The 27,731-nt window shown below is 58.9% G+C and overlaps 1 protein-coding gene across 6 annotated transcripts; it reads right to left on the bottom strand.

The window, feature by feature from the left end:
- Window positions 1-1,048: 1,048 nt before the first annotated feature.
- On the bottom strand, window positions 1,049-27,292 carry MARK4 (microtubule affinity regulating kinase 4). Of its 6 annotated transcripts, XR_010068514.1 has the most exons (19): window positions 27,046-27,292; window positions 16,833-17,099; window positions 15,711-15,764; window positions 13,080-13,128; window positions 12,409-12,474; window positions 11,491-11,561; window positions 11,113-11,169; window positions 10,370-10,606; window positions 9,727-9,846; window positions 8,858-8,957; window positions 8,432-8,541; window positions 7,941-8,100; window positions 7,121-7,338; window positions 6,376-6,479; window positions 5,573-5,842; window positions 3,561-3,640; window positions 3,243-3,312; window positions 2,552-2,596; window positions 1,824-1,887 (listed from the first exon to the last, which is right to left on the bottom strand). XR_010068514.1 is itself a non-coding variant. In XM_063311880.1 (18 exons), exons 1-18 carry the CDS (start codon window positions 27,094-27,096, stop codon window positions 1,823-1,825), a joined length of 2,121 nt encoding a protein of 706 aa, XP_063167950.1. In that variant the 5' UTR covers window positions 27,097-27,291; the 3' UTR covers window positions 1,688-1,822. The 6 variants fall into 6 exon arrangements, 5 of the variants coding, with proteins under 5 accessions (XP_063167947.1, XP_063167946.1, XP_063167948.1 ...); XM_063311880.1 differs by lacking the exon at window positions 3,243-3,312 and having other exon boundaries at window positions 1,688-1,887; window positions 7,941-8,097; window positions 27,046-27,291; XM_063311879.1 differs by lacking the exon at window positions 3,243-3,312 and having other exon boundaries at window positions 1,688-1,887; window positions 27,046-27,289.
- Window positions 27,293-27,731: the final 439 nt, after the last annotated feature.

The following is a 27,731-nucleotide window of genomic DNA, read 5'->3' on the forward strand; positions in this document are numbered from 1 at the left end:
CCAGGCGAAAGGGTGGGCTCTTAATATCTCTACCCAGTGATACAGGGCTAATGGACTATTATTTACAGGGGGTCTGTACAGATTGGGGGGCACCCAAAGAGGCCAGATTTGAGAGGGGAAGTCACAGCAGGGGCACCCAGTAAACAAGGTAAAGCGGGATGGAGGGAAACCCACTTAAACTTTTCCCACCAGAGCTGCCAACTCTCCCAGCAGCAGCAGCCCACCTCTCGGGCATGTCCGCCAAGCTCCACCCAGCCCCCCAGGGCTGGACGGCACTATCCTGAGCCCATTCCCCCAGTGCGCTCCGTGGCTCTTCCACCCCCTGTGCCTGGTCCCCCTCCGTGGCTCTTCCATGCTGTCGGGGCACCAAACTCTCAGGCTTGAGAGGTGCCCAACCGCCGCACAGAACACCCCTCCTATAAGGAGCTGCACCAGATGCTTCTTCGGCAGGCCGGCATTGCCAACTTGTGCCCACCCCAGGGAGATCACTGGCTGTTGGAGCGACCGATCCCCAGCTCTTCAACCCACCCCAGGAGGACCAGCCCCCTTCTGAGTATGGTCTCAGCACCAGGCTTCATTTTCTTCCAGGCTTCTGATTTTGTTTTCAGTCCAGCGGTGGGGCCTGTGTGGAGGTGGAAGGGCGGGAGGGGCCCGCCTGCTGCTTGGGATCTCGCTGCACTGCAGACAGTTGGACAGAGGGCCTCTGGTGCCAAAATGCACAGCTGCCTGTTGGTGCAAGGATCTCATTCCCACTGGGGTGACCAAGGACTTGGCACTGCAAAGACCCAGAGTGCCTCTGCCAGCCGGATGCGCACCCAAAGGACAGCTCCCCCCTGCCTACGGCTCGGCTCAACTACACCACTCTTTCCGCACTCTCCCCTGGCATTTGCTCCCTGTTGTCCTGGGGGGTCATTGGATTTCTTGGGTGGGTAGGAAGCAGCTCTCCCTGCCAGCTCTCCAGCCAGAGCAGAGCCGGACCCCCAGGGCCAGCCTTTGCTGGTGTCCGGGAACAGGAGGCAGGACGCCCTGTGGCAAACCCCACCCCCCTCCCCCTCCCCGGCTCCATCTGGGGAGATGAAAGGGTCTTGGCTCCTGGAGCTTAGTTGCCAACGAAGAAAAGGTGGGAGAGAATGACTGTGGTTTATGGCAACAGCACGATGGGCAGGGGGTCCCCTTTTGACAATGGATGAGGAGGAGGCACAACAGGGCCTTGCCCACGTTCCTGCCCCACCCCCAACATGACTCTGGCAAAGAGAAGGCAGGCCAGCCTTCCCCCACCCGAGAAGGGGCTGGAGAAGCAGGCACCCATCCCTGCCAGCCCCCTTTCCCATCCTCTCACCTGCTCCCCAACCCTAGCACCACTGACGGCTCGGCAGGTGCCTCCCGGGCAGCTCCTGGTCCTGGCTGGCAGCAGAGCTGAGCCCGAGGACCACCCAGGCCCTGGAGGGACAGGTGGGAGGGCAGCGGGGCCCTGTCCTCGCCCCATGAGGTTCCCCAGCCTGGGGGTCAGTCAATGCAAAGGAGCAGCCCCACCCCGCCCCAGCCCACCCCTAGAGTTGCAGCTGGTCGGTAATTTTGGCCACCAGGCCACGGAAGGCCAGGGAGGTGCCGGCTTGCCGTCGGAAGAGCACTCCGTGCAGCCCCCCCAGCCGCTGCAGCCGGCAGACCTCCACCTCGAAGCAGCAGAAGTGCTCGCTGGGACTGTTCTCATGGGTGCAGGAGAGGACGAAGGGCTCTGTCTGGCGGCGGCAGCAGTTGGCAGAGTCCGTGGCCTGGCAGAGGGCGGCCAGGATGGCCTCGGCGGAGCGGGTGCTGGTGAACTTCACATTCCAGGTAAATCGGAGCAGCCGGGGTTCTGCTTCCTTTTGATGCCAAGGTAGATTGCGACTGCAGGCGAGGAGGACCAGAGAGGCTTCTGAGTTTGCAAAAGCAGGACATGCCCAAGAGCATCCCAGAGGAAAGGGGGACCCATCTTCACTTTGGTCACAGAGATCGGTGGCCTTCACAAGACATGCGGAACCCAGATTCAGCACAGCTTGCGAAGAGGGGCGTGTTGAACTTTGATTAGGGTTTTCTGACCCTGGCTTAAGGCATTGTTAACCCAGCCCATCTTGTGACCTTTTATTGTTATTTATTTATTTAAATTTATTGGCCACCCATCTCCAGTGGACTGCAGATATTGGACTAACCCAGAAAATAATTTAGGTGAACAAGCCCTAAAGAGTTCTGGACTGATTCGTAGATCAGCGGCAAATCCAGCCACCTGTCCCCCGCCCCCCGTGCCAGCACCACCAGCAGAGCCACACACACATTTCATATTGTACAATCTTTTGCATCCCTAGCCAGCTGAATTCTGCATCTGAAGTGATTGTGCAAAATCAATGCAACTTGCAAGTCAAGACTTCCTGCTGCTGCTGCTGCTGCTGAGGGAACTGAAGTGCACCCCCAGCTCCCGATTATCTCCACTTTGGCCCTTCAGGATTCTGGAAGACATCGCCTGCCCTGCAGACAGACCCCTGTCTCAAAATGGGGCAACCCACCAGGGACTCACCTTGTGAGCGCAGGTCCCCTGATTCTCTCAGGTTCGTCTGCGACCCTGACGGACAAAAGACGGGGACAGCAATAAAGGCAAAGCGAACGTGGGGAGAGGGCAGCCAGCTTTTCCTCCCTCCCCTCTGCTGGATGGGACGCACCCCCTGGCTTCATCCCAGGAAGTGTTACCTTCACCATTAGCCTCCGGGCCCAAACCCTCCACGAGACGCTTGTCAAAGGAGACTGGGACGCAGGCCTCCTCAGCGGGGCCCCCGGGAGCGGCTGTGCCATTCAGAGCTGCCAAGGGGGGCAGCCCTGTGGCTGGGTACCACCCCAAAGCCTGCTGCCCAGAGAGTATGGGGGAGGAGGGCCCTGCCATGGCCCCCTCCCTTACCTGCCAGTCTTCTACAGGCAGAGGATGGGGAGGCTGCAGGGCTGTGTGCCTTGTGGCCAGAGCAGAGCAGCCGAGGCACAAGCTGGCCGCCTGGGAGAGGACGGGGAGCGGGCTGGACTTTTGCCCGGGGCTCCATGCTCCCTGTAGGCAGGCAGGCAGGCAGGCAGGCAGGCCCCTCGAGCTGCAAAGGCAGCACCTGGCAAGAACCGTCCTGGGACCGTCTAGCTGCAGGGGCTGGCCTGCCTGCCTCCCTGCCGATAGTGTGAGAGGGTCCGGGGTGCTGGCACTCATGCCCTCAGCTTGCCCGGCTGCACACCTGGCCTGGCTCTTATCCAGCCTCACTTAGAGCTCCCGGGGCAGGGGAGAACACGGGGCTTAGCTCCGACCTGCAACATAAGGAAGAGAGTGCTTCTGAGTATGTGGAAAAGGCCTTCCTGTGCCTCCAGGACGGTGGAGTGGGCAGAGCGGGGCCCTGGTCTCCTGCAGCAGCAATGACGCGCCAGCCGAAAGGCGTCCACCATTTTGGGGCAGGTCGCTAGGGCTCTAACCAAGCAAGGAGGAAGCAGGGGAGGGGGGAGTACAGCAGGAGGGGGGGAGGCAGCAGCGGGCACGAGGGGGAAGCAGCCAGACTTACTGATTTTAGATCCTTGAGGCACTGAAGCACCCGAGACGCACCTGTTAGAATTCTGCCGCTTAGAGGGGTCAAGAGTGACCCTGAAAACAGAGAGAAGCCAGAGTGAAACGGGCGTGGAGGGTGGACGGGCGGGCGGGCAGGTGGAAGCAAGAGGGGTTAGTGGGGAGAGCCGGTCCTGCCTTGCAGCTGCAAATGCTCTGGGTCAGGAAAGGGGCAGGCAGAGCCCAGGACGTGCCGGGCAGAAGCTCCCTCCAGCTGGCTTCAGTGAGAGGCCCCTCCCTTCACCTCAGACCTGCACCAGCAGCATCCCCCCATGCCTCCAGCTCAGTGTGCCCAAAGCAAATCTCCAACTCTCCTTTTCCTCCAAAGCAAACTGGCAGAAGCCCCACCGTCCAACCCCCGTTTTTCTTCTGCGGCCTGGCGTGGGAAGCCTGCCCCACCCTGCCCCGCCCTGCCGATCCCCACTTAAACGCTCCTCCACCCCCTGGCTGGCTGCCACAGGGACCAGAGCAGCCTTCCTCTTGAGGGGGCCCCCAGGCTCAGGGGTATCTGCTCTCCTTCTGCCTGCCACCTGTTCCTCATTCACGAACTCAGCACATCCTGACCCCAAGGGGCCTGGACTCCCCCCCAGCTTGGGGCTTTGGCCCCTCCCACAGTCCCCAAAGGCCTCCTGCTCCTGCCAATGCCCACCCATCTCCCTTTCTGCCCCACGTCCCCAGAAGCAAGGCTCCTCTGCCCAGATGCTCAGCCATGTGGCTGCCCTTCCTTTCCACACCCCTTGGTCTGGTGGAAGGACACTCCTGTCCTAACCAGCCTCAGGGGCAGAGTGCCCCGGGACAGGCGCGGCTCACTGCTGAAGCCTTCTGCGCAGTCCTCCTGCCCGGTGCCCCTGTCAGAGCCCACGGCTCTTCCCTGGCACCCCTGCCTCCCTCCCTTGCCCCTTCCAGACTGGGGCGGTGGCAGGCCAGAGCCACCCCTCCCCTCTTCTGCGCCTTCTACTCACACGGAGGGGTCTCCTGCTAAAAAAGCCAGCCTTCAGCTAAGCAGCGCTGGGCGAAGCAGCTCCAACAGGGCTCGCTGGGGGGCTCGAGAAGCCATGCGCACCCCCACGCAGAAGCCGTGCTCATTTGCTTGCTCCAGACGGTGCTCAAAGGGCTCTGAAAGGCTCCTGGGACAAAGCCCTGCTGGGGGGCTGCAGAAGGCCCCCTTCCTTTGGCCAGCTCTCCAGCGGGCCTCTCTCCCTCCGCTATGTCAGAAAAGCCTCCAGGGAAGACTTTCTTTGGAAACCATGCTGCGGTGGGGAGGGTTCCCAGGAAGTGAGGATCATCATCATCATCACCACCATCATCTTCATCTATTAAATGTATATGCCCCCCGACTCCCAGTTTACATTAAAAACATAGTTTCCTCCCTGTTTTGCTGGCAGTGTGGCCACAGCTATGCAGGTGGTGGGGGGAGACCCCCCCTGGACTTCCCTGGATGTCAAGACACAGAACAAAGCAGGCTGGGATGAAACCTGGAGAAGGGCCATCCTGGAGTTCTCCAAGACAGCCAAGGCAGGGAGCTTCAGGGGAGGCTGTGCGGGGGGGTCACTTGGGCCTCCAGCAGGCAGAAGCAGTTTCCCGTCAGAAAAGAGTCACTAAGCGGAGACGGGCAGCTTTTCTTGCTGGGCCGGGCATGTTATGCTCTTGAAAGTACTTTGCCAGCCTCCAAGAAATGCAGGAGGAGGCTTGGCACCAGTGGGGCAGTGCCACTGGAAGGGGGAAGGGGCAGGTTGGATGACCCTGGGGGTCCCGCTTTAGAGTAAAACATCCTTAAGCCCCCCCTTCGTTATTTCCTTCTTTAAAAGGCAAAGTATTTGATCTGCTGAGGGTGCAGGAAAGGTGTTGCGGTGCTGCCTGTAGCCCATGAATTGCCTGAATTTCACAAAATAATGCAGGAGGAGGGGGGAGAGGATTAAATGCTGCAGCCCTCTGGCTCCCAGCCTGCCCTTGCCAGAATTGGCCACTTACCTCCGTGTGAGTTTCGAGGTCAGTTTGCTGAACAGGTTGGACGTGGCCCGGCTGCGGCTCTGAGGCAGAGGGGGGGCTTCGTGGGAGAGGGTGGGAGAGGGGGGCGGCCCGTTTTGCACGCTGGTCCCACGCCGGTCCCGAACTTGGCCTCCGTGGAAGGTGCTGCGGATGTTGGTGCCGCGCGACAGCCGGGTGCGGTCGGACGAGGAGGAGGAGGTGGCGATGCTGTGGCTGGAGGGGGAGGCTGGAGGGACCCGACCGGTGCCTGAGCTGCAGCGGGGGAGGAGGAGAAGGAATGGGGACCACTCAGTTCAAGGCCAAGATGCGGGCGCCCTGGAAGGGCTTTGGGGAGCAAGCCTTTGGGAAATTACTCTTTGATTTTGGCCTCTGACCCCGACACACAGCCCGTCTCCTGCAACCCCTCGATGCCAGAGGTGCCATCCATCCTCCTGGGCTGCCCCTGTCCTGGAGTCTCAGGACATGAGGTGACCAAGGGCCCTGCCATCTCTGCAAGGTGCCTAGGAAGGGCCAGGAGCCATGGCGCAGGTGCTCACAAGCACCCTGTGCCCCCTTACATCCCTCTCAAAGAAAAGTGACTTGGGGGGCACTTCCAAGAAGGACATGGTGATCCTGGTCCTGTGGTGCTTCACACAGCTTGTTTCTCCCCTCTGAAGTGAACATTCATCTCCTCCCCCAATTTTCAAGCCTCGTCTCCAAAGAGTTTTCCACAACATCCGGAGGGACGATGGCACCCAGCCCTGACAGTGTGGCCACACCCGCCCCCTGCCCCATCCAAAGTCCACCTGTTCTCCTTCCCGTTCTGAAGCAGGGAGTGGCGGTCCCCCCCGGGTCTCTCCGTACACACGTAGGTATTCCGCCGGGTCATCATACTGGACGGGATGTTATTCTGAAACAGGAAGGAAGACGGCCGGCTTCCAGGTGGATGTCTGGGTGCTGGGAGCCAGGTAGCAGGTGGGGCCAGAGGGCACCGAAAGGATGGGAATGGAATGGGGCCAGCTGCCTCAGATTCTCGGCATCAGGATATTCAGCCACTTAGAAGCTGTAGCTACTTGGGTAATGCGTGAGCATATGGGGACACACGCAGGCCCTGTCCTGGCATGTGATCACAGAATTAGAAGAGGCTTCCGAGGTCACTTAGCCCAAGCCCCCACTCAGGGCAGGATCTGCTTCTTCTCAGAAGCAAGAATTGAAGCTCTGACCAGAAAACAAGGTCCTGAATTTGGCAAGGCCAGGCTGGGAGCCAGTTTTTGCCCGGCCCTGTGAAATCTGGGTGCAGAAGAACACGGGCAGTGCTCTGAAGCCACTTGGTGCCCTTCCCAGCCACTTTCTGCTCTCACAGGCGCCTCAGGAAAGCTTCCTGGTTCCGGCAAGAAAGGAACGCCACGCTCCCGAGGTGCCAGCACAGACCCACGTCTGCCCTGGCGGCACAGCAGCGTGCAGCAGCACCACCTGCCCACTTGGAAGTGGGGGTGGGGGTGGGACCTGTGCTGATGGGCGAGGATAAGCCTGAGAGCCCCCCATCCTTACCGTGTTGACGGTGCTATCCTTGCGCCGGTCAGGGATCTCCGACTTGTTGGGGTTATTGGCACTGCTGACCATGGGGCTGGAAGGAGGGATGCCCCCACGGCCGCTGCTCACCACGCTGCAGCTGGCCTTGCGGGGCGGCATCCGCTCCTCCTTCAGCTCCCCGTCTCCGGTGCTGGTCGGGCTCCGCTTGGGGTGGAGGGGGGCAGGGGAAGGGCCACCTGGGCAAAAGGAGGGAAGGGGTGGCTTTCAGAGAGGGCAGCCTCCCCGGGCCCCACTGACCTTAATGCTGGGTGGACCCATGGGCAATGTGGCTTTGGACAAAAGCTGCCTTGCATTTAATTTCTTTTCTACCTAATCTTAGATAAAAATAGAATAAACACCTTTAGTTTTCAGTCAGGTGTTTAACCATGGTCTCCTTCGCACCATAAATTACAGTTTGGTAGCGATCTTGGAGGTCTCCGAATGCACAATAAACCTTTGGAAGGAGAGCGCCAAAGCTCCTTGAATTCAGGGGAACCCTTGGGGCCGTTGGGCCAACCCCACGGCCGCCACAGGAATCCAAAGACCCCCGATGGACAGTCCTCCCGCCTCTGTGTATCGCACAGTCTCGGGTGACGTTCTGGTTCACACAGCAGCTCAGAGAAGGGCTGGCGGTTGCGGCCCCACCCGGGCGAGCCAAGATGCCACGCAGTCTTAGGAACCGCCCCGTGCCGTCCAGGCCGCCTCCGGGGGCTGCGCGCCGGACCCCTGGGTTCTTTTCAAGCAAGAGCCCCGTTTGGCCCAGCCCCGGCGTGAGGACCCGAAAGCCGAGGCCACCTACAGAAATCGCTGTGCCGCCGCTGCCGGTGGTAGGTGGAAGAGCTCCGCTGGCCCTTGGAGTGCGAGGAAGACTTGCTGGCGCCATTGGAGGCCTCGCTGGGTGGCCGCACCCGGGCCAGGGAGAGGCTGCTGCCCGTGCGTGGCTCCCCCCCGTCCACCTGCTGGAAACAGCAGAGCACCGGCCCGTCTGTCGAGAGTCCGCTGAAGCTGGCACGCAGCTCGGGGGCAACTGGACCCCTCCTGGGGCGCTGGGAAATGGCTCGCTCCTCCTCAGGTCAGCTGGACTCTGGCTTCTCAGAGGCCAGACACCCTCCCTTCGATGCCCGGGTGGGCCGTACAGCTGCTGAGCCCTCGGGCGACTCCAGAATCCAGACTCCCAGGGTGAATCCCGGCAAGCGGAACGAGCCCAGGTTCTCTGCTGCTGACTGCAGCTTTGCACCCTTGATGCCCCCCACTCCCGTGGTCCCACTCGCCCCTTGGCAGCAGCTGTACCTCGTTCTTCCTGCCCAGCAGGAGGTAGGTGGCAGTGACCTCGTTGTACTTTTGGTTGGACAAGGCTTCCTTGATCTCCTCTCGGGTGTAGCCCATGCCCACCATGACTTCTAGAATGGGGAGGAAGGGAAGAGCAGAGGCAGTGGGTTAATGCAGCAAGTCTGCCCCCTAAAAGACCCCCGCCCGGTTCTGCAGCTCAGGAGCTGAAGGCCAGCAGCCTTTTCGGGGATGGGCAACGCTGGCTCGGCTGCCCCTCTTCAGTTCCCCTGTGCCTATGAGAGAAGCTGTGTGTGGGTGGCAGACCTCCCCTTGGTCTGGGGCACCTGTCCAGGTGGGGAGACCTCGGGCAGCAGGAGGAGGGGCAGCAACTGTGACGGGGAGGGTCTGGAGGCCGCTCCCCCCACCCAGCACAGGCATGCCCCTTACCGATGCGCTTGGTGTCTGCGAAATCCTCTTCGGGTTCTCGGTAGGGCTTCAGCTCGTCCCCCTCGTAGCCGATATTGATCCACTTGTCCTTCATTATTTGCTGGGGGGTGGGGTGGCAGGGAGCATTAACCGGGGGCAGACCTGCTCTATCTCCCTCCCAATCCTGCCAGCCTTCTCTGTGCCCACCTGATGCCCTGAGCTTCAAGCCCCCGTAATTTCCTTGCTGGCTTGGAAATTCTGGGAGTTGAAGTCCACCCATCTTCAAGTTGCTATGGTTGAGAAACACTAATCTAGCCCTTAACACATGCTCAGAGGCACCTTGAATATTTCACCCTGGGTCCAGGCACCCCACCACCACCTTTTTTCCAATGTAGGTTGCCATTTCAGGGGAGGCACAAAGAACCCCAAAATAATTTAGAAGGAGCCTGCATAAGCTCAACCCCCCACCCCCCCGCCCAGCATTGCTCCCTGGAAAGCCCACTAAGCAGTGCTGGGAGGAGAGGGTGTTGGCTGCACGCTGCCTCCCTGACACACCATATAATTATCCTTGAGTCGATTAGGCTAATTACAGTCATTGGTGGTGGGGGGGGAGTCAGGGGAGAAAGGCTCAGCAGTGTGTAGGGCCAGATCCCACGGAGACATTTGCTAATTAAAGGCCTGGCGCTTCCTGTAAGGGAAACAGGTTTCTGGTGGGTGCCTGGGAAACTGGGGTGGGGGACAGGGAGCGCCAGCTGTGCTCCTTCATCCCCAGAGGGACTGAGGGAATAAGTAGCATCTGAAGCCACCTGGGGATGGCACAGTAGGGTAGGACTGGCAAACTGCCACTGCAGAGCTTGTGGTGGAGCTCGGCCTACACTGGGCACCCTCACCTCCAGGGTGCAGCGTTTGGCAGGATTCAGCACCAAGAAGCGCCTCAGGATGTTTTCACAGTCCGTGGACATGTAGAAGGGGACACGATACTTGCCACGCAGCACACGCTCCCGCAGCTCCTGGTGGGGGGGAATGCCAGTTAGAGCGCAGCCTGGCCCTCAGCCCCTTCTGGGCTGCCCGTCTGCTTGGGGTGGCAGTGCTGCCTGGCCAAGGGTCCCAAAGGGTTCATGCCACGGCCAGTCGCTACGTGCCTGGGAAGCCACCCTGCCCGCATTTGCTCCCCCAGGGGAACCTGGTCTTTGCAACTTCAGGCATTGGACAACCAAGCAGGGGGCGAGGGAAGAAACAGCAAAGAGCCACTGGTACGAAACCTAAACGCCCACGTGGAGACGCTTCATGCTCTCCCTTTCCTTCCCACACAGGCAGAGGGCTCGGCAGGTCCCGGGGTGGATCCACAGTAGAGGACCACCCGTCTAAGTGGCAAAGGGCCTCCCTGAGCATCACTGCGATGCCACGGTGTGCAGAGAGGGTTACACGGAAGAGGGTGACCTCGTGGCTCCCCTCCTGGTTCTACTCCCCACAAAGGGGCCCCCTGACCTGCCCCACCCTCTGCACCCAAAGCTTCTGCCTCCACAGCCTCACCTTGAGGTTCTGCCCATCGAAAGGAAGGGAGCCGCTGACGAGGGTGTAAAGAATGACCCCCAGGCTCCAGATGTCCACCTCTGGCCCGTCATACTTCTTGCCCTGGAAGAGCTCCGGGGCGGCGTAGGGGGGGCTCCCACAGAAGGTATCCAGCTTGGAGCCAAGTGTAAATTCGTTGCTGAACCCAAAGTCGGCTATTTTAATATTGGCATCAGCATCCAACAGAAGGTTTTCAGCCTGAGGGAGAAAAAGTGGGGGAATGAAGGGGGTTATCAGCAGTGGGTGGGGCAGGAAGGGGCCTTTGCTCCGCAGCCAAGCTAGAGAGGGGAGGTCCCTGGGTCAGGGGCTTGTCTGCTCATCAACCGAGTAATAAAGGGACAAAGCACTGCTGCAGCCCCCAGGGTCTTACAAACACAACAAACTTCTAGAAGTCTGCATCAAATGTCTAGTGACTAGCAAAACACAGAGCTGAGAAGCTGCTCCAATTTCCAGCAACCATGGATTCTTCTAGCTCTTATACTGAACTCACATCAACTCTGAAAGTAGGCGGTAATTCTTCCTATTTTATAGAGGGGACCACTGAGGCTCAGAGGGGGAGGATTTCTCCAAGGCCTCACAAAATCCAGCCCCTCTGTTCAAGTGCTGAGGGCTGGCCAGGGTGGCAGAAGCATTGCCCCCATGCCAGGACAGGAGTCGTGGGGGGCAGGGGAGGGAGAGACGGGAGCAGCATCGCAACTCCTCACCTTCAGGTCTCTGTGTACAATATTCTTCTGGTGGCAGTAGTGCACAGCCGAGACAATCTAGGGTCAAGAAGAAGAGTTCCTGGCTAGCAGGCAAGCCCCTGCATCTGACCCCTGGCGCAACAGCCCTTAACTCCAGGCTGGATGAATCAGCCCTTGCGCCCTGGAGACCAAACTCCTCAGCCACGCGAATCCACGCTGGAGAAGGGAGCGCCTCCCACAGCCCCCCTGCAGATGCCAGATGAGCCCATTTGCCTGGCAAGGCCAAGTCCAGGCAGCCGGAACAGTCTCCCTCACTCGCCCCCCCAGCCAGGCCTGACGGCCTGCCCCCTCCCCCAGAGCACAAGAGTAGGCAGTCTCGGTGGCCCAGTGAGGCCCAACCTGTCTGAACTTGGCCCGAGCTTCTTTCTCCTTCATGCGACCATGGGAAACCAGGTAATCAAAGACTTCTCCTGCAAGAGGAGAAGAAGGATGAGTGGCTTAGGCCATGCCTGGGTGTGGGGGGCAAGAAACAATGAAGCGCCCCCCTGGGGAGGCCACAGTGGGCACCACAGAACATTTGGACCTGAGCCCCAAAGGTCCTCCCACGCAAGCCGACTGAGGGCGGTGATGGCTGGATGCATCTGCGGCCGTTCATGAAGATTTGCAAGCAAGGCCCTTCCGGGTATCGAGGTGCGCACATGACAACTGGCACCAGAGAGCCGGAAGGTTCCTGAGCTTGTCAGCACAAAACAGTTGGATACAGCTGTAGCTCAAGGAAAGGCGTACTGGGAAGGACGTGTTTGTGTTGCTTCCCAGAGTTTTGTGGCACTGGAGAAACCAGTCCAGGCGACAGACTTTCCTGGAGGTGCAACTGCTGACCCCCAACCTCTCTGCAGGCTAGAGAGGGAAAGCAGGACCCCCCCCCCCAGCTTCCAATATCTGCTTCATCCAGCAAGTGGGCCCAGCTGCCAGGTAGCAGCTCCTGTGGGGTTGGAGGGCTGGAGATATTCCAAATTGACCGGGGCGGGGGGATAATTTTAGCAGCTCCAGGAGAGTCACAGCTGTGGCAAAGGGAGAGCTGCACCCACTTGAGGGGGTGGGCAATGTCGGCTGGCAAGTCCTTCACCGTGGTGCCTGCTGTCAGGGGTCTGCTTCTGGGGTGATCACCCCAAACCTGGCCTCCCTGGAGCTGATTTGCAAACAGACAGAATCTGGGAGACTTGGAAGGGTGAGAACACCAGGAGACAGAAGTGGGCACAGATGGGAGGCACTGGGTGCTTGGGCAAGGCAGGGCAGGGCAGGGCATGTAAGGCTTACCGGCACTGGCATACTCCATCACCAGGTAGAGGGTCTTCTCTGTCTCTATCACCTCAAAGAGTTTCACTGCGCAGGGGGCACAGAAGCAAAGTCACCCTCTCCCACAAAGAGCCTTTCTACCCTGGGAGGCTTTGCTGTGGAGGCTGGCGCTGCCCGAACCATCACCACTGCGCACCTCACAGGTCTCTTTCTTTTTAAGGGTGGGACATTTTGTTTTCATGTGGGTGTTGAAATGCTGTCACTGTCTCCATGTTTCGCACTTTGGGGTAAACACTAGTGAGAAACGCTGCCATGGGTGAATCCGCAAGAAGGCAGACGGCCACCGCAATCCACACCAAAGATGAAGGGGCATGTAGTAAACACAGGCTGCCCTTCCTTCCTGGGGGAGAGCAAGGCTTGCAGGGGGCATTCCCACAGCACTCCCTGTCCCCAAAACGTCTGCCCCTATCCCAGTTTCTGCTCACTTCCTGGGGGGAGTCCTTTTTCTGGCCCCCACAACTCTTTTGCCAGCCTCACGTCCTCTGGGCCCCCCATCTTCTCTCCAGCGGGCTGGCCGCTGAATCGGAAGATGCTCCAGTAGGGAAACCCCATTTTGCCCCCAGCCTCGCCTGCCCCCTTTCAGCTGTTGAAGAGCAAGACTGGCTTGGCGGGCAGGGGGACGTGTTTCTTACCGATGTTGGGGTGGTTCAATCCCTTCATGATCCTCACTTCTCTGAAGAGCTGCAAAAAGGCCCAAACAGGAGTTAGCTGACCCCCTCCCCAAAAGCTGCAACATAAACTTTTTTCTCCAACAACCCCCAGCAGCCATCAAAGGCACACACATTTTAAGTTCCCCCAACATTGTGGACGTTTCTTCGGAAAGGAAATGCTTGTCCAGTTCTGTTGGCAAAAAGAGACTGGGATTTCCCTCCATTTACCAACGCCCTCTGCTATCGATTAATCTTTATTGTATTGTTTCTTACAGGCATTTCTGTACCTCCTCTCACAGTAAACTCTCCCAAAGGGGGTTGCAAAATCCTAGAAACGTGTCAGCATAAACATAATCCTTTAAGACAGTGTGTCTCAACCTTGGCAACTTTTAAGAAGTGTGGACTTCAACTCCCAGAATTCCCCAGCCAGCATGTGTGGACTTCAACTCATGCTGGCTGGGGAATTCTGGGAGTTGAAGTCCACACATGCTGGCTGGGGAATTCTGGGAGTTGAAGTCCACACATCTTAAAGTTGTCAAGGCTGAGACACATGGCTCTAAGAGATAAACATGTGGGTGAATAATTTAGGTGTGCAATTCCTCTGCTCCTACCTGCCCCCACTCCTCTTAGGAAGGAAAAGTAGTGAGGCTAGAAAGAAACTTGGGGTCAATGTGGAAGCTTCCCTCCTTATTCTAGGAGACAGATGTGCTCTGCCAGTCAGCAGTGGCTGCTGGACACCCAGAGGCTCACTTCGCATGTTCAGCATCAGCCCGGGTATCCATTAATCCTGAAGCCAACTTTAAACCAGGCTTGAACAGAACATGCTGCTGCTGGCCCTTAGTTTCTGTGGCAGCCCTTCAAACCATGGTTTTCAGGGAGCTGCTTTAGGACCATAAAAGGAGATTAATTTCTCAACTTTTTTTTTATGTTGATGGGAGGTCACAGATGATGTTCAAAAAGGATGCCGGTCAGATTTTTATGCTGGGGATGTAATACATCTGAAGGCATTTTAATACGTATAATTTGGTTGCCTCCTTCTGGCATCACAGTTGCCTTTTTATTACAGAAATATGGCACTGAAGAGATTTGAGGGAGGAAGACGGGAAGATGAGGTCATGTTATGTACCAACAGTTTGGAATCTGACAAACTAAGAGGAAGTGCCCCGGCTTGGAATGCAGCAAAAGGATAAATGCGTAGGGCTGGAAGGAAACTAACCCCAGATGTAAAACCTTGGACTAAAGAAACGGGTTCACTTGAAATGGCCCTTTATAGCTGCGGAGGAAAGACGGATCAATATCACTCCGTGTGGCCAAGGTTTAATTTGCTGTTCCAGAAGAGAGACATTTTCTAAAGTGATTGTATTTTATATATGCATGGAGATGCATTTTAGAGGCTTTTCTTGAGATCTTTTTTCCTTCTTTTTCTATCTACATTAGCAATAAAACGATGACCATACTTTAAAAAAAAAAAACACCTTCTGGGGACTTGCCACGAGCTGGAAAAAGTGCACAGTCAGGCATCCCATTAAGGATTCTGGGTTGCGTTAAGCCCTCCCTGCATGCTGATCCCAGGCAGCATTTCCCCTGTGCTTGTTCTGTGCAGCTTGGCTCACTTGCTGGAGCTCTTTGCTCCAAAGAGTGTCTATATCACACAGCTTTGGGAACAGCCCTTAGGCTTGATCCACAGATATTGGATTACTGGGTTGTCTGGTTTAAACTGGCCATGGCTGCCTTGCCATGCTGGGTCAGGGGTTGAATGTCCTTCAGCTCATTAAGCATGATTAATAATAACCCTTTTCAAGAAAATCTCCCAGGGCAGTTTCAGCATAATTAGATGATAACAAATAACAATGGTTCAGAAACAAGCATGTTTGAAAGTCTGCTTGTCCTTTCCTTTTCTTCATTCCTTCTCTTCACTTCATTCCTTCTTACTGAATACAGTCCGTGGAGGATCCAGTGGGGGTCTGTGTGTGTGTGTGGATTCTGTGCAGCTGAAGGACATTTTCCTGCCAGTCCAGTCAGCTGGAGCACAGCTCCCCCATTCCCTTTGTGCTATCACTGACCACCCTTGGTCATTGATCTGGGCCTTGCCCACGAAGCAGCCCCTTCCCCACAAAGGAGAGCTGGGGCAACCAAAAGGGGAAGGGGCTGTGGAGTGGGGCGGGCAGCCTCTCTAATTCGCCCCCCTTCCCTGAGGCTCATTTGTCCTGGAGAATCCAGCCGCTAATTAGCAGGTCCACCCCTCCCCCCCCTCCTCAGTGAGATGCTGGCAGGAGATGCGTTTCCACAGCGACTGGCTTGGACTCTGAGCACTAATTAGGGGGGGGGGCGAATGGGAAGCAATGTCCCCCTCCCCTCCTGGCTGGCTGGAAAGGCAGGGAGCCAAGGGGGGATGGGGCAGGGAACCTTGCCCAGGCTGGGGGCCCAAGTCCCTTGCTCAGACGTGCCAGGTGGGGAAGGGGCTGTTTGGCCCTGGAGAGGGGGCTGTGTCTCTTCATGGGGCTGACCAGGGACCTTCCTGGGCAGGTCAGGACATTGGCCAGGTGTTAACTCTCTCCCTGCACCCGGTTTGCAGCTGGGCTCTGAAGCTCCCCCCCCCCACCTTCTGCTCACCTTCTGGAGACTTGTTGGATTTAGCTGTGTCTTGTCAATTATTTTTATAGCCACCTTGAGAAAACACAATACAGAAAATCAGCAGGGCTCCTGGGGTGGGGCATTACAATGGCAAGGCATGGCCCAGATCCAGCTGGGCAGCACCCTCAGTGGCTCCCAGAGGGGGGGCCCAGAGGGGGCCACGGACCCCTAGGCTTCACCTCAGCCAATTTAAAGAGGGAAATTCACAGGCACCCCAAATGCAAGGCGGTTCCCCTCCTGTGGGTTGGGCCTCCCTCTGCTGTTCAGAGCTGGCAGCTGTGGAGCTGGCCATGTCTCGGGGTCCCCCCACCCCGGGGAGCCTTTCCCTAATTCCTTAATGTGCCTGGGAACGCCCTCCCCGTGGGGATCCCTTCTGGGTTTTGGGAGAGCAGGGCAGACCCGGCTATTCCAGCAAGCACAGGAAGAGGGCATGCTGCGGCTGAACTTCTGATTTGTGCAGATGCACTTTTTGTACATTTTCCCTCTTTGTATAGTGGTTGATACTTTTTTTATGGATTTTTTTAGGGGGGGCAGGCTTGGTGATTTCCTTTGACTGTTCTTCCAGTGGCGGCAGGCAAAAAGCAGCTAAAAAGCCCCAACCCTTCCCTCTGAGTGTGTCAGAGTGCAATCCCCGCGTTCGCCTGCCAGCCGAAGGAGATGGTGGGAGCCAGCTGCGGCCTGAGCGACTGTGCCGAGATCCGGCCTGCAGACAGCTGGGTCAGAGCCCAGGAGGGGCTTGGCCAGCCGCTGCTGGTGAGGCACTGTGGGAATAGGGGCCTTTCACAGCACTGAACCCCAGAATCCCAGATGCACGGAGATCACCTTCAGCCAGAAGCCCAGCAGGGGGCCACCAGTGGGGGGCACGACGGCTGGGGCTCCGACTCCACGAGGAGAAGCCCCCTCCCCACCATGGGTATCCGCCATTCCACACCTGGTCGGCTCCCTGCTGAGGGACCGTTCCCCCCCTCCCCACTTGCCTGCTCTGCCTCTTCCCAGGCAGTTTTGGCTGTACTGGGGGAGGCAGCCCCCCCCCGCGCAGTCTTTGATCCCAGACACTGTTCCCCAGCCCCACGGCCTCCCAGGCCTGCTCTGCCTACTCACCTCCCTGCCCGTGAGGATGTGCCGGGCCAGCTTGACCTTGGCAAAGTTGCCCTTGCCGATGGTCTTGAGGAGCCGGTAGTTGCCGATGTGGGGCTGCTCGTCAGGACAGGAGGCGACGGAGTTGCGGCACCGGGCACCCAGGGAGCGGCTGGACCATGACGAGCCCTTCTCGGAGCGGCTGCCGGCCAGGGTGGAGGGCTGGGGGGACAGCGGTGGCGTGGCCGGCAGGGGGGCTGGCTCGAGGGTCACCACAGGGCAGCGCTGGTGCTACAGGGCAAAGGGGGGGGGCACTGAGGAAGGGAAGGGGCCTGGCCCTGTGCCAAAGCAGAATCAGGCCACCTGTGCTCAAATACGGCGGGGCAGGGGGGACAAGCCCTGCCTGCTGGTAGCCCCATGGGTTTGGGCCACGTGCCTTCCCTGCCGAGCCCTCGCCCACTTGTCCATGCAGCCCCAACTATCTTCTGAAAGGCCAGGGAATCCAGCTTCCTTAGTCCTGTATGCTGTCCAGCCCCCCTGCTCCTGGGCTAGGCTCAGTTCCTTGAGAGAAAAGTGCTGGATCTGCCCCGGCTCCCAAATGCCCCCTTGACCGCCTCTTCTTCTTCATCCCACAGCCACTGCTCTGAGGTGCCACTTTCATTCAGCTCTGGTTTCTGGGGAGGGGGGTCAGGAGCCCCCCACACCTAGCAAATGATCCCCAGCCTATTGACAGCAAATTTCACTTGGACCAAGCGTGACAGTTTCCAGAAGCCAGGCCTTCGGAGGCCCAAATTCTGCTTCCCCAAATTGCCCTTCAGAAAAAGCGGGTGGGTATGACGCCCACCTGAAAAGAGCCCCCCCGGATGGGGAAACCCCCAGTAGCAGCCCCTCACAGGAGGGGCCCAGGCATACCCTCCTTCTAAGCAAGGCTGGGTCCAGGGAGGGGTCCAGGGAGGCGTCCTGCAGGAGCTGAGTACTTCGAAGGCAGCCCTGAAATCCAGCGTGGCCGTTTCCCTTCTCTCCTGGGACTCCTCCCTGTCCTGGAAGACTCCGCTTCTCCCGGCCCTTCCTCGTCTGCAGAGCCAAGACAGCGGCTGGGTTGCACTTGGATTAAGTCACACACGGGGCTTTACAAACCACAGTGAGTCGGCCCACGCAGCACTACTGCACACACAGTGCCAACGGAACAACGTTCAGGCAGAGTGGACTGTAGGGAACTGCACTGCACGCTGTGCTGCACCACGGGGCCAGGGGCCAGTTCATCGGCTCAACCCTGGCGAGTCTGAGCTGTTCGCGTCCCCAGCTAAGAAAGCCCCCCTTTCCCCCCACAGTCCTCCAGGCAGGGTTGGCTGCAGCGGGTGACGGAGCCGCAGCCCAACACGTCGGAAGGAGCGATGACTCAGGGAACATCCTCAATCCCCTCACCCTCACCCTCTGCAGAGGCCCATCTCCCACCCCAGGCATGGAGAGTCCCCACCAGTCCAGGAAACCCACCTGGGCACCTCCTGCCCCACCTGCTCCCCAGGGACATCAAGCGGGAGGGCTGTCAGCCTCCGGGCTGGCTGCCCCCTGGCGACTCTGCTCACCGCGTGGTGCAATGCCCGGTTCATTCGCTGCAGGCCTGGAGGCTGGGCGAATGCACTGCACTGGGCCGTGTTTCCTAACCCACGTTTTGCTGGAGAAGCCGTTGTTCTCTGTGTCCTCGCATCATGCTAAAGCGAGACAGGCAGGGCGTAAACTTCATCTGCGCGCAGTGCTCAGTTCTCTCTGGCTTGCTGGGCAAGGAACCACGCTAACCTCAGGTCCTGCACTAACTGCCTTAATGGGGACTTGCCAGACTGAGTGAGTCCAGCCAAAACTGAAAGCGACTGAGGAAGTTATGCCTGGGAAGAGAGCGAGAAGCAACCGTGGCTCTGCGAGATTTGCAGGGCCGCAGACAGGGTCTGTGTCACCCAGGGCAAACATGGATTCCACATCCATTTTGGTGTCCCCCCTGTGCTCATTTTGGTGCCCCCACCAGCATGGCGCCCAGGGCACATGCCCCAGTTGCCCCCCTAGTTGTGGCCCTGGAGATTTGGGCCAGTCCACAGGCTGTCTCCTGAACTGCAGGGCTTGTTCACATAACATGCAGAGCTTGGATACTGAACTAACCCAATGCTTGGATTTGCACAACATGCTGAATCCTAAACTCACTAAAATGGAGTGGGTGCATACAACCCCTAGGAAGACCATCCAAGATTCAGACTCGCCACAGTAGGCAGCTGTTGATTCCTCAACTGGCCTGGTCTTGGGGGTAGCGTGAACCCAGCCTCTGAGTCTGACCACAGCCAAAGCCTTGCCACGCAGCCCCCCGCCTTGCAATCAGCCGGTGGCCTTCTGGATGCTGGTTGCTCTCCCTGGACTGGGCACAGCTCTCTGCACTGGCATGGGCCCAGCCATACCAGGGCCAGGAGGGAGAGGGCCATGAAGGAAGGCAGCCCGCTTGCCCCCAAATTCAGACCGTTTTCCGAGGTTGAAGTGGCCTCCCGCCTCCCTGCTTGCCACGGCAGAGAGCAGCACTGGCAGGGATTGGGCCCAGACCGTTCACATGCTGTGCCACAGCCCTTCCAGCTACAGAGCCCAGTTGCAGCTCCCCACTGGTGCCACACTGTGCCCTTGGCCACGCAGCCCGGTGCCATCATTCTGGCTGGCAGGCATCCTCCGGGCGTGAGGCGTTTTCCAGGGCTGAGAACAGAAAGGCCAAAGGCTGAACGGGGTCTTCCCTGTGGCGCAGCAGGGGGTGTTCGGCCGTCCACCCTCCCAGTTTGACTTCACAAGCCACTAAGACGGGTGCGCTGCTGCATGTTTCTGGGGGCACATTTTGCTGCTGCTACACCTTTTTGTTTCTGCAGGACTCCCAACAGGGTGCCCCTGAGAATCAACCTGCCCCACCGGGTGACTGCCGAGGGCCCCAGGAACAACCCCTTGGAAGCAGCCTTGTTTTCTGCTGGGTGGGCCGGGGAGGGGATTGGAGAAAAACCCCACAGGCTGCTCTCCCTGCTGCGGTGAAGGCTGCTGGGCAGAGACAGCCAGAAAGAGCTGGTTATGGGGCCTCGTTGCTTGTTCCCAGTTAGAACAAACGCCCTTTTGTGACTTGCTGCACACTGTGCTTTGTGCGGGGGGGGGGGAACTACTGATAACACGGCTGCTTCTTTGGGGGTAAGACGTTACACCTAAAAGTCTGTTCTCATATTCCCACCAGAAAGTAAATCTCATCTGCTTAAGAGTTCCGAATCCCTGCTTTGGCCTGTTACAGACATTTATTTGTAAGTTTTCTCCATCTTCTTAGGGGGCAGAACATAAAGCCTCCAGCCATTTTTCTAAGGGAGGCTGAGCCAGACTTCTCCAACCAGCTGCCCTGCAGACGAGTTAGGATCACAAGCCCCACAAGCCCCAGCCAGGAAACATTCTCTTTGGCCCAGGGCCTCCGTTTCATAACCAACAAGGCATCTGAACCCAGCATGGCTGCAATCATACAAACAGAGCTAGAACATGCATGCAGCACTGAGCCACAGACCCATCTCTTTTCCCAGAAGCCCCATCAGCTCTTCCCATAGCCTCCTGGACAGCTGACCTTCCACTCCTTTGGGAAAACTGCACAAGATGGCCATTGCAAGGGATGTGGGTAGAAGGCATCAAGCAGGGTGTTGCAAGTATCAATCCTGAATCCTCTCCTCTTCCTTATTTGTGGAGGGAACATGTACAGTCTTTACAGATGACACCCAGATGGAGAAAACTTACAAATAAATGTCTATAACAGGCCAAAGCAGGGATTCGGAACTCTTAAGCAGATAAGATTTACTTTCTGGTGGGAAAATCTGGTAGGATAGCTAATACCCCAGAAGACACAAATACATTTCAAAAGGGTATTGATAGGTTAAAACAGTGTTCCTCAACCTTGGCAAGATTAAGATGGGTGGACTTCAACTCCCAGAATTCCTCATCCAGCATGGTGGGGGATTCTGGGAGTTGGAAGTCCACACATGCTGGCTGGGGAATTCTGGGAGTTGAAGTCCACACATGCTGGTTGGGGAGTTCTGGGAGTTGAAGTCCACTCATCTTAAACTTGCCAAGGTTGAGAAACCCTGGCTGAAAGAAATGGGCTAAAGAAAGAGCTATTGTTTAAGAAAGAAATCAAAGGCACAGGGAAGGATGTGATATACCCGGCTTGGTAAAGGTATCAGAAGAGTATTTGATTGCAACTTGAACAGGAGGCAGCTGTGAGAAGCGACTGCCAAAAAGGCCAATGCCATTTCAGTTGCACCAGTTTGCCAAACCACAGGGAGGCATGCGCCACTCGATGCTGCTTCGCTCAGACCCTCCTTGAGTCCCGTGTCCACTTCTAGGCACCAAAAAAAAATTTCAGAGAAACCAGGCAGGTTCGGAGAAGGGCCCTGAGAATCATCCCAAGCCCCAGGAAGGCTGACTGAGGGAAGGGGCCGGGCACGCTCCCTCTCCTGAAACCTGAATGGAGGCACAAACCAAGCCTCATTTTCCCTCCTTCCAGAGGACCAGACACGGAATAATGGGCTTAAGTTGCAGGAAGGCGGATTCCGGGTGAACGTTAGGAAATTGCAGCTCATGGTGAGAGCGGTTTGATGGTGGACCCGCTGACCCACAGGGCTGGCTGCCCTTGCCGGATGTGTTTGCCAGATAGCCGTGGGTCAGGGAGACTCTCCTTCAGATTTCTGCACTGAGCGGGGGGACTGGATGGCCTCAAGGGCCCCTTCCCACTCAGGATTCTATGAACTCCTGTGTCACGCCACAGTTGCACAAATAATTTAGAGAGCCAACCAGCTGAGCTGACAAGAGCAGCCAAACCTACCCAGATGTGTTGGAACTACAATTCCCAGAGTTCCTACCCAGTCTGACATTCAAATCCTTGCTTCACTAGGAGAAAAGCAGAGATTGAGAAGAAGTGTGGATTGTGCAATTCCTGAATGGACAGCCCTGACTGACTTCCTCCCCCACCTGAACAAGCAGGGGGTCCAGCAACAGAGCAGAGGCGTCCCGAACTCTCGCTTGCCTTGGCAAGGCCAGCTGTGTGTCGAGAGCCGGGCCCCGATCCCCTTGTTCTGCCAAGATCCTGAAAGCGATTCCTTCCCCCAAGCAGGCACAACCCTGGACCAAAGCCTCTTGCCCACCAGGCCGATGCGTCTTCCGACTCGAGAGGGGATCTGTCCCTGCTCGTCCCTTCACCCCCTCTCTGGGCCATGGCTAAAGGCAGCCTCTGGGAGGACGGCAGGGAACACCCCCCAGCGCAGCTGATCTGGCACGGAAGGAAGCCAAGGGGGTCACGGGGGGGGGCAAAGACCCCAAACCTTGGCTTGCCTCCTCTCCCAGAGGGGGCAGAAGGGGATGGGGAGCAAGAAGGCAGGTTGTGCTCATCCTGGCTACTCCGGAGGAAGCGTCCAAAGAGCGCTTTACTGCCCTGCAGCCGGGAGTGGGCAGCGGGGGGGGGGGCGATGCTGGAAGCCTGCCTGCCACCAGAGCGGGCCTTTCTGGAAAGCTCCCTGGGTTTCCACGGCAGGCCGTGCAGGAATGCCTCGGTGCATTGTGGGATGCCAAGGAGAGCCGCTGTTCTCTCGTGAGTGTGCAGGGCAAGGGTGGGAGCGAGGGGGCTGTGGTGCCACCTCCCCTCCCCAGTGCTCATCAAGAATGCACTGGAAAACAGCACTGCATGCTTCAAAGAAACGGGAGGGTGGCGGTGTGCGTCCAGTGTGTAGGTCCTCTCACTCCAGGATGAGACCTTTATGTATTCCTGTGGCATGCAAAATGCTGGCTTCCTTTGGAAACCACCTTTCCAGAGCTCGAGGCAAGCTGCAAAACTTTGACCTAGTATGAAAAAAAGAAAAAAGAAAAACAGTCCTAAGAACATGGCCTGTTTTAGGCTGCAATAAAACCAACTGTAATGACTGGAGGAATTTCGGTGTGCGTTCCATCTTTCCATCCTACTGACCAGGCCAGAAATGAGCCGCTTGGCCATGACTGGAACAAAGCCAACGGAACCCAGGGCCTCCAGCCCATGGGGCACAGCTGCCCTGGCACCCCCAGCCCCAAAAGGGTTTGGCCTTCAGTCAATAGAACAGAAGGCCTTCTCCGGAGTCCTGGCCCCCAATGCATGTGGGGGGAAGGAAGCCAGAGACTTCTCCAGCTGCGGTGGAACCACACAGGAGGCCATGCTCAAGATGAGGCTGGTACCAGAACCGCCAGTGCAGCATGTGCCAAAGCGGTGGAGTGCCACCTGGGCTCAAGACCACCCTCAGCCATAGAAATCCACTGGGTGACTCTCTCCCACGCTCTCCCGGCCAGGTTTTTGTAGGGATATAAACCACCCGGAGCTCTTGAAGGAGAGGCAGGAGAGAAGTCTAACGTATGAATAACGAGTAAACTGGGACTAATTATTCCATATATTTTTATGCAGCTTTGGCTTGCTAACATTCCAATTTTGATTACTATCTTTAAGCTGCTAACATTTCTTTTGTTTTTACATACAGCTCTCCTTAATATATGCTCACTTCCGGATACTTTACCCCTCTGTTTTCAATATGGGATACCGAGGATGGTTGTTAGCAAACCAGCATTCACTCCCAGCATCCCAACTCATCTCCTTTCCAGAGGCACTGACCCAAACCCTGGCCAGATCCACAGCCTCACTGGCTTTGCCAAGGAGGGTCGGCTGTGTGCCCTGCAGGCACCAGCCCCAAGCCCCAGACTGGGTCAACCGAGGGCCCTTGTGCTGCTCGCCCAGGGCTCCAAGTGGGGCTCTGCATACAAGGCCGGGTCTGCTCATTGCCGGCCAGACATCAGCTGTCATGTGAGGCTCCACAGAGCTTGGAAGGGAGCACCAACCCAGTGAACAGGTTGGCAAGCGCTGTGTCCTCTCACTGACTCACGGGCAGGGCAGCCGTGGTGCTTCTCCAGGCAGGGGGCAGTGAAGTCTCAAGGACCGGGGAGACTCCTCCGAGGCCCCAGACCCAGGCGGGACTTGGGACTGGTGCTCAGCGGCTGCTCCTGTCAAACTGGCAGGCCACTTGCTCCCCGGAAGCCCAAAACGTTATTGACTTCTGATCCTGAAAGATTGCCACAACAACCAGGGAGGAGAGCTGAGGTGATCCAGGAAGTGGCCCTGCCCTGCCCCCTCATTCTCTGAGCGCCACAAAGCCAGCAACGGCTGCTCTTTCAGGGGAATGCGCTGCTCCGATCCGGGTGACCATCCCACTCGGGCTGGGAGGCTGGGGCACACCCAGGCAGCCTTTCTGTGGGGTATGTGTGCACAGGTGTGCATCCATGCCCTCTGTCTTCAGGCCCCAATGCCGGCTGTGCGGGATTCTGGGAGCATTCGCTAAACACTGTTTACAGCAACCGTGTGAAGTCATCCCAGAACTCAAGTGGCAGCCCAGGAGCACCAGTGGGCAGCTGTGTCCAGATCCTGGGGTCGGGTGGGGTATTCTCCAGCCCAGACTCCTCAGGTGGGGCCGAGGGGCTGAGCTGCACAAGGAGAAGTGGGGGCCTGTGCAGACGCCACAGGCAAGACAATCCACAGTGCTTGGGATTCGTTCCTTTCCATGCCAGGCAGAGCGCCCAGGATCTCAAGGATGCAGAAGCAGAACACGCACCAGGTGCCCCTCAGTCTCTGCCAACTGGCAGGGCCGAACCTCAGAGGCCCTGTGGCTCTTCTCAGGGGTGCAACGAGGGGCAACGGGCAGCAGCTTCCCCTCCGCCCCACCTTCATACAAAGCTCCAGGAGCCCCTTAGAAGCAGCAACGTTCAGGGCAGGGAGTGCCCGGCTGTCCCTTGGCTCCTCTGGAGCTCTCACCCAGGGGGACGGGCAATGGGCCAGCTCCCCCTCCTTGAGTCTCATGGAAGGGGGTCTCCGTCTTTTAGAGCTGGGAGGGGCCTGCAGCCTTCCAGCCAGTCTTCAGCCACCACTTGTCCCTGGCCTCTCCGGCTGGGGCCACTGGGAGCTGTAGCTGCCCAGCCCCGCTTGGAGGCACCTCCCATGCCAGGCTGTTCCTGAACTTCTGGTCTGGCACGGTCTCTCTCTCTCTGCCATTTGTGCAGGCAGCACTCCTCAGTCCAGGTGAGCTGCTGGGGCTGAAGCTGCTTCGTGGCCACACCCAGGAACTCCCAGACCGAGGCAGGCAGGGACAGGCAGCATTACTCACTTGCAGGCTAAAGGAGCTCACAGCACATGCTCAGAGGCACCATGGTCAGTTAACAGCTACTGGCCCTGAACGCAGGTGCCAGGGGCGATGCCTAGCTGGCTGCCATGGTGAGGACCTCGCTGCCATGGCAACACAGCGGTGCAGCACTCTTCAGGAAGCCTTGGCGATTGGCGACGTGGTTGACAGCAGCAGAGAGGGTGGGGCCTGAGCCAGAGAAGTGCCCAGCAGACAGCAGCAGTGGGCCCGGGGCAAGCAAGCACCACCGCCAGTGGCACTGAGGCTGGGAGCGGGTGAGCACCATCCATGAGCACAAGCGCGAGGAGAGGGATGCGACAGGAAGCTGGGATTTCAAAAAGAGGCTCTGGAAAGGAGGCGACATCCTTTGTCGCACAGACATAAATACACCCACCCACTGCAACTGGAATCCCACACAGTTTCAGAATATCCTGCTCATATTGCCAGCGTGTCAATCAAGCGTGCAGAAAGCGTGCGCTTCGGCCTCCCTTTGTGGCCCTGAGAATCACTGGGGCCCGGAATGTGTGGCCCTTGTGCATCCGGGACGCTTCAAAGGGCAAAACGCGTGCCTAGAGCCTTGCTGACACTTCAGACGGCCCCTTCCCCCTTAAAGCCCCTGAATCCGTTTGCTGACCGGCTCGCCCACTTTGACAGCCCTTGACAGGAGATGCAAATCCAGTTGCAGCCAAACAGATGGAGGTTGCTCAACCCCGCAGGAGAGGGAGACTTGCCAGGCTTCCCCACGCAACGCCACGCAACGCCACGCAAAGCACAACGTAGGAGCCACACTACACTCAAAGCCCACACTCTTGTCTGCCCAAGGACACAGCTGCTTCTAATGCCTTCTTGCAACGACCTGGTGAGGTAGAACCTGACTGTGTTAAAAACACACTGAGAATGAGCCAGCGTATCTAAGGGCGTTCAGCAAGCCAAAGTCTGCCCTGAAAATGGACTCCTGTGCAGGCTTCTCTGAAAATAAGCCCCAGGGAACCCAGTGAGTGCGCACACACGTGCTTCGCCCTGAATGCTGGGGGGGGGGGGGGGAGGAGTTAAAGGCACCCCTTATTTCTCTCCTTTGCCAACAGTTTGGCAGAGACCAGGTGACACCAAATAAGGAGCAAGCAAATCTGCACCAGGACAGCCACTCCCAGAAGGAGTTGGGAAGCCGGGTACTCCAGGCCAGCAAATCTCTCCTGGGGTGTCCCGTGGGGCAACTAGCAGCCGTGGGGGGAGGGGGTCGAGAAAGTTCTGGGGGCTCGGCCCGCAAGACCCCCCCTTTCCTGGCCGGTCTGGCCTACAGGCCACTGCCCACCCTTTCTGGGGTGGCAAGCCCTGGGACAGCGGAGGGCGCTTGGGCCGCCGCCGGGATGTTCCAGCCCCCCGGAAAGGAGCCACTTGGACCGCTTGCCTTCCGCTGCCCTCCCCACCCCGCGGCGTCCTTTCCTCCGGCTGGAGCGGGCAGGCCGGACGCAGCGCAGAAAAAGCAGCAGAGTCACTGCCCGGAGGCTGCAGGGCTCCGCACAGCCCTCTCCCTCCCGGGTATGCGCGGGGCGCTGCCGCTCAGCCGGGCGAGGCCCTCCGCTGACCTTCTGCCGACCAGCCCACCTGCCGCCCCCGGCGAAGGCCCAACGCCCGGCCCGCTGCCGCCGCCGCCACGGCCCCCCGCCTCTCGTGCCTGCCTCGGCCGAGCGCTCAGCAAGCCAAGGGGCGACGCAGGCGGCACCAGCGGGGTGACCTTCGCCCCGGGGCTCGGGTCCCGCGGGAGACTTGGCCCGGCTCACGTTCCGCTCCGCCCGAGGGCTCCGTGGCGAAGAACTCGCCTCGGCCGAGATCCCGGCGCCGATCGCCGAGGGGCCGGGCGCCGAGCCTGCCTTCGCCATCGTCCCGCGGCGTGGGAGCCAAGCCGGCGGCGGAAGCGCAGGGAGAGCCGCCGCCAGCCCCGGCGACCCGAAGCGCCCCTCCGATCCCCGCCCGGCCTTCGTCCAGCCCCGGTAAACAGCCTCGGGAGGACTCACCGGCTCGGAAGTGCGTTCGTTGCCCGCCGCCAGCGCGATGCGCAAAGACATCTTCTCCCGCGGCTCCTGCTCCGGCGGCCCAATCCCGGACGCGGCGGGGGCGACGACGGCCGCTTGCCTCCCCCCGAGTGGACACTCATGCGCCCCGGCGCGCTCGGGAGGGCGAGTCGCGGAGGGAGGGGGCAGCCGGTGAAGGGGAGTCGGCTGGGCCGGGGGGGCGCCCTCTGCGCCGAGACGCAGCTCGAGCAGCGCCTATTCCGCCAAGGAGGCCATGGGCGGGGGGGGGGGGGCGCGGGGCGAAGCGGGCGGGCAGTTGGGAGCTGCGCCCGCGAAGGAAGGCCCCGGGGGTCGGCTCCGCTCTTGGCCGCCGCCTCTCGCTCGCTTTCACTGCTGCCTCGGTGCCCGGCCCGGCCGCCGCACTCTCCCCGCAGGCAGGAAAGGGTAGCGGCGCTTCCTGCCACCCCCCATATGGCTGCGTCCCCGCGCTCGGGGGGGGGGAGGAGGAGGAGGAGGAGGGATGCGGACGCAATCCGAGCCCCGGGAAGCCCCCTCCCGTCGCCAGTAGCAGCCGCCTGAACGCCCCCCCTCCTGGCCAGGCGGGGCGCGGTTCAGCTAAGGCTGCTGCCTGGGGGAGCCGGATCCGTGGGGGGAGGCGCCGGCATCGGCAGGTTGGGGGCGATCGAAGG

The sequence above is a fragment of the Candoia aspera genome, chromosome 10, assembly GCF_035149785.1.
Source record: "Candoia aspera isolate rCanAsp1 chromosome 10, rCanAsp1.hap2, whole genome shotgun sequence".
NCBI classification, from domain to species: Eukaryota; Metazoa; Chordata; class Lepidosauria; order Squamata; family Boidae; genus Candoia; species Candoia aspera.